Source organism: Poecilia reticulata, linkage group LG10, assembly GCF_000633615.1.
Source record: "Poecilia reticulata strain Guanapo linkage group LG10, Guppy_female_1.0+MT, whole genome shotgun sequence".
NCBI lineage: Eukaryota > Metazoa > Chordata > Actinopteri > Cyprinodontiformes > Poeciliidae > Poecilia > Poecilia reticulata.
Window position 1 is genome coordinate 23,165,430 of NC_024340.1, and position 6,121 is coordinate 23,171,550.

General features: G+C 35.9%; 1 protein-coding gene across 1 annotated transcript in view; it reads right to left on the reverse strand.

The window, feature by feature from the left end:
• Positions 1 to 5,238, reverse strand: part of kdm2ab (lysine (K)-specific demethylase 2Ab) — a gene marked incomplete at its 3' end in the record, with an annotated part of 16,603 nt that extends 11,365 nt beyond the window's left edge. Inside the window, exons 1-9 of the mRNA XM_017307027.1 lie at positions 5,023 to 5,238; positions 4,586 to 4,624; positions 1,672 to 1,810; positions 1,430 to 1,508; positions 1,301 to 1,347; positions 751 to 929; positions 433 to 539; positions 214 to 307; positions 3 to 56 (exon numbers count right to left, since the gene is read on the reverse strand). Of these exons, the coding sequence (XP_017162516.1) occupies positions 3 to 56; positions 214 to 307; positions 433 to 539; positions 751 to 929; positions 1,301 to 1,347; positions 1,430 to 1,508; positions 1,672 to 1,810; positions 4,586 to 4,621 (735 nt within the window). The remainder of the gene's footprint in view (positions 1 to 2; positions 57 to 213; positions 308 to 432; positions 540 to 750; positions 930 to 1,300; positions 1,348 to 1,429; positions 1,509 to 1,671; positions 1,811 to 4,585; positions 4,625 to 5,022) is intronic.
• Positions 5,239 to 6,121: the final 883 nt, after the last annotated feature.

Below are 6,121 nucleotides of genomic sequence, written 5' to 3' on the forward strand. Positions count from 1 at the left end.
ACCCAGTTCTCATACATGTCCAGGTTCTGAGGCGTTGGTGGAATCAACCAAAACACCTGTAAGAATATGAAAATGTTCATAGATGATAAATACAGAGTTTGATTCACCTTAATATCATCTCCCAAACCAGATTAAACTTATGATCAAATACAGCAAAAGCTCTCTCTTTTATTATTATTTTTTTTTTTTATAGAGTATCATGCCAAAACTGACCTTTGCCCCTCGCAGAATGTGGTACCAGACTGAAGTTCCCCCAAAGTCAATGTGGAAGTCTGTGAAGCAGCCCTGCACACTCATGAGACAGTACCTGAGAAACAAWCACAGCCAGTTTCAGAAAACAATGAAGAAACTTTTCTTATGCAACTATGCACTAGAAATGTTCAGTAGAGAATTTTAACTGTAGTGAATCAAATATCCAGGTGGTTCACTCACTTCTGTACTTTGGGATAATGCATGTCTATAATGGCATTAGTGGAGTCTCTCTGTCTCTCCTTCAGATGACGAGGCCACATGTTGTCCACCCAGTCAATAAGGTCCACCTGGACAGAGGAGAGAAGAAGACGATGCCAATGTGACTTCACACTTATTTCGACCACTGCCAGCCAACAGGATTTCTTTTTGCAAATAAAATGCAATTTAGTAAATGTTGCCATGGCCTTGTCAAACAGCCAAACAAATATGTTAAGTTCTTTGTTATGCAACTGTAAATATGTGTAAAGATCTAAAGTGTGAAATGACTTTGGTTCTTACTGATGCTGGTCGTTTGACCAGGTTCTCCAGCCTGGTGTGGCTGAATTCCAGGCTGATCACATTGTAGAGTTTCTCTCTTTCCGATGGYGGCGTCTCGTAGTAGCGTCGCCACTGAGCCATAGACATCTCAATTCCCTTTTGGGTATTCACGTCCATAACATCTACAATCCGTCGACTGCCTGCAGGTCAGTTGACAAGAGTTCWGCAAATGACGCCTCCATAAATGAAGCTAAAATTCAGCCCTGGAATAACTTCCGTTTTGAGAAGKAGGGAAACTTCTGCAGCCTAAAATACACTAAGCTAAGCTAAAATAACTAAATAGCAATTACATTTATGACATGTGTCTAAAAAAAAAGGTATTGTATAAACTTTTAAATTGTGATAAATATAACATGTTAGACATAAAAATGTAGCTCAATTTGTAATTTTTCAGGAAAAATGGATGACATTTAGCTTTCCAACATTTCAAAACAGTCAATCCTAAAGGCGAGCAACAAGCCTAAGAAAAAATGTTAAATATACAAACAGATTGCAAAAATCAAGAACTTACCGACAAATAACTTGACATCACTCACACTGAAATCTGGGTCTGGCATTCTGTAAGACATAGTTGTTTTTTTATTTTTTCTAATTCTCYTTAAGTGATATTATGAGATGAAAGATAAATACACCGACTTACTGTATACCGAGCCCATCGGTTGTCTTAAAAATAATGGGGTCCCTGAGCCCTTCTCTCTGTATATATTCATATGTAAAATCTATCAAGGAGATGGAAAAAGCAAAGAAAATTATTTAACAAACAGGACACACTCCTGTGCTTGTAAGTTTTGCCTACAAATACAGAACAAACTGACTTAAAATGAATTGCACTGCCTTTACACATCCTGAGTGGATCATTTCATTAACATGCGGGCATCTCACCTTTACCCTCCATGTGTTTGACGAGATCACTGCCAAACCTCTCACACTGCAGCTTCTCATCCAGGTCAAAGGTTCGTTTGCCTTCGATCTCATCATCTGAGATTCCATCATCCTGGTACTGCCTGCGAGGAGCCGTCCGCTGAGGAGGAAAAGTGGAGTTTAAAAGTCAGACAGATTCGAGTGACTACAATATCAGCGACAGTTTAATGTGTTGGTGGGGGGAAAGGGATGGAGAATTTAGCTCCAGATGTTCTCGTTTTTTGTTTTTTTTTTGTGCCCCGAATTATTTTTAAATTCTTTGATGACACTTTTCTCACTTCCCTTTTCCCTTCTGTCAACTTGATAATTCTTTCCAATAAAAACTGTTATGTTGTGGTAGATCTAAGCTCGTTCATCTACCAATCATGTGATTCTGTAAAAGAGCAAGTAGGATTTTTTTTAAAGTCTAAAGTGCCCCAGGATTTCTTAAAATAACTTATTTTGAGCAGAGACGGAAAAACAAAACGGAGCAAAGGAGCAACTCTGGAGACCTTGTGAATGACATTTAAATATAATTCACACCAACGCTGAACTACAAGTTCCTATAAATCATTTAACAGACACTTTCTGAGCTAAACATGATCCTTTTCCAAATTCCTTGACAAATCAGCGCCACAGCAACTAATGTAAAACAGAAAACAGMCGCATGAGCAAATAAGATGCCAATTTAAAAAAGCTGTGCTCCAAACCACAACTGGGACAAAAGACTTATCATTTGTTCTGAAAAWACTAATTTGGAAAACAGCATGAAAGATCTCAAACTACACAAAAGCAAAGTCAAATTAATTTCAAATGAATACAAAGATAATGGAAAAGATTAGAACGGCGCTTRTATACATCCTTTGACATTGGTGCATTAGCAAACCTTTTAGAAGAACTGAAGGTTAAAACAACTTCATTTGAAAGAACAATATTTAAAAGAAACTAAAATGATACCAATATTGTGTGTGTACGTTAAACAAGAGAATAGCTTCAGCAGCTGGACTTTGTGAATACATTTTACCTTTCAATCTCCAATGAGACTTGTAAAGAAAAGGTTGCAACAAGAGCCCAAAACATGTCTGGCTTAAATGTGATGGATATGGCAGTAAAGTATTTTATGAAGAATGTTGTGCCTTATGTGGCTGGAATAAATTCTTAATTAACCTTCAGCAGCTCATTTATTCAGCACAAAGGCCACATTTGTTACTTTACAGCAACATAAAAAATAACTAAAAGGCACCTCATTTTTCCTCAATTGTTATGATTAAATTCAAGAACTTGGACAAAAAGACTGTCACAATTTTTATTTATTTAAACCCAACCATCTGGGCTTTAGTAAAGCAGCTTGAACTTGGACATAAAAATCCTGACAGTTTGGTTGAAAAATATTTCAGAGACATGGTTTCATCAGAGCAACGTTTCCACTTTGATTTGTTAACAAGTATGAAAAGAAAAGGATAAATTATGGTTTGAGTTTGTTAATCACCAGGAATTCTTTAAATGGAAAATCATAATAGCAAATAAAAATATTTTTAGGCAACAATTAAAGCAAAAGCATAAGACGCAACAACTAATTGATGAGAATCAATTAATTAAAAACCATCAACTCGGATCAATTTTCATTCTATAAAAGCATCAACAACAAGTTCTATGATTGACTTCTTTTTGTAAAAACAGATAACAGTAAGGACATCCACTTTAATTCATAAATGGGTATATCMTTTTAAGCATTTTAYTTTCTTTTGAGTTCAAAACTACTCCTTCTGCCAATGAACCCGTAGCATACATTTTTCTCCAAGGTGCTTCTGTCATCAAAACCCCAAACACAAAGTTGGCCAAAAATCTGAGTATGCAGCTCATCCCTTAAAGAAAACCATAACTCACTGTCAGAACAAGCTTGATCCTGTATTTCTAGCAAAAACATCAAGCACAGACAAACTGATAGCAGCGTACCCACTTACAGCACATGMAAAGATACTGGATAAAGCTCGTTTTTGATCTGCTCTGAAATCATGATTAGTCTTAAACTGTATTTCTAGAGGAAGACGAAAAATTAATTCGCCTTAGATGAGATCACTCAACCAGCTGCGGCATCACTTCATGTTGCACACAAAGAATTAACATAATACAATGGCAGGAGTTAATCTTCTACACACTGCCCCCTTCCAGCCCCCCTCCCACATGAAGCACTGTTTGGCCAGACAGATGGATTAAACCCCTCCASCCCCCTTCCCAAATATGTGCTTTTCTCACACCAAGTAAACTACTATTTAAGTTTAAATTTGCTTTAAGAATGAGGAGCATTCCCCACTCTTAGAAACTGTCAATATGCAATACAATCAAACCAGAACTGCCTAATTATGATAAAATTTAAAAAGGGAACAAACAAGAAGTGTTATTCATCAATTTAACTTGCAATTACATTAAACTCTTTGAAAAATTGAACAATTGAGTCCACAGAAAAAAAACATATTTCCAAGCTTTCTAAAATGATGTTTAATAAACCCCGTCCAGCCACTATTGAGATAAATATTTTAAAATATATTGTCCAGGTGGACTTTTATTGCTTTAAATCTGAAAGAAAAAGGGTTGTAAAAAAAAAAGGTGAAACAAGGTCGCTGAACAAACGCTATCAGGGTAGATGGTGAACTTGACCTTCTATTGAACCCAGGGTCTTTAAACAAGTTCATTACAACCAAAACAGAGAGGCTTCTGCTTGGAGTCAGTTGCACAAAAGAAGCCGGTCGTTTCATTCAAACACAGCACACAAAGGTTTCACAATTACTAACAGAATACGGCTACATATATATATGCAGGGCAGCAAATGCATCTTAGACGTATTATAAACAACCAAAGTGCTTAGGAGAGGTAGCATCTTGGCTAAGTTACTTACCAGTCGTTTGCTGTACCGTGTGTGAGGATCCTCCATAGTCTGCAAAAGAGGAATAAAGTTAAATCTCTAAAACGGGCAAACTAAACGCTCAAAGGCATTGCTATAATGTCACATGTTTCTTTAAAACTAATATTCTTCTATTTGAGCCGGGGCTCASTGCTAGTTCTAGCCTGCTACTATTGCCTTAGCCAGCGAGCTAAGACTAGCATCACACGATTGGTTTTTTTCTACAATATATTCTTATTTTCCAAACTGCTAAGGGTCGAAACTGACAGCAACATAGTTAATGAACTAAAATGTGTCGCTATAACCAAACGTCAGCTGAGCGGGCAAACTAGCTCCGCTGACAATAGTTCTTAGGTCKTCGGCTATAAATGATGCTAACTAGCTAGKTGTCGCTAGCCCGTCTACGGTAGTTGGGAGCTTTTCATCATTACCTTTATGTTTAAACTCCGCTAAGACGGTGTGGTGGAAGTAATGTGTCCCGACTAACGCGTCTGTAGCCTCCGGATACGGTTTCTCCCCATGTTATGCGGAAAAAAGCCCAGTATTTTTAAGGTGTTTGTTATTGTGCGATAAAAGTTAGGAGCTGTCGACGGTCCGGGCCGCCGCCATTTTCAGCTGGTTAGAAAACACACACAAACACTCACGCACACACACAAAAAGGAAAAGATTTAATCCCCGCCCTCTTCCCTGTTCCTCACCAGACTGGAGATTAGCATGAGCTTCCGTCATTGGACACAGCAGGTGCTATTTAAACAGCTATTACAATACATTAACATACAAGAGCGTTTTATTTATTCACCGACTAACGGATAGGTTACTTTGTTTCATTGACGTCCGGATCAGATCCGACAGTAATTTTGATTAGAAAGTAACAAACAAAAGAAAGAAAAACAAAAACTATATATCTTTCGATGAGTTTCGATTTACAGCAAATTAAAATACTAAATTTAGAAATCTAACCATCATAAAACATTTTTAATAATGGTGGGTGTAATGAAAATAATATATACTTAAAGGTTGTTATTTTCTAACAATAGTCTTAATATGAGAAATTAAACGCATCAAAACGCATAATGTAATTTACTGAAAAAATATATTAACAAAATACAAAGAAAGTAGATTAAAATAAATAAATAAATGTATACAAACACATATTTAAAAAGAAAATCAGAAATCAGTTTGATATCGGAAATGTTACGAAATTTATATGACTGAAATATTATCCTGACAAATGGAGAGAAAAAAAAACATAATCAGAATTTATAAAAAAAAAAAAGGTTTTTCAGTTTTAATCTCCTTGCATAATATTTTAATATTGGACACATAAATGAGTAAATCATCACATCTTCTGTATTTCTGAAGATTACAGAATCAAACCCTGAAATTTTATTCCAAATTTACTGTTTAATATAAAAAGTTAAGACTCTCACTTATGAAATTCACAAAGCAGCCCTTTGTACTTTTTTGCATTACTTTTTTAAAAGTTTGCCTTTTTTAATTCTCTGAAAAAGGACAATTAACATTTTAAAA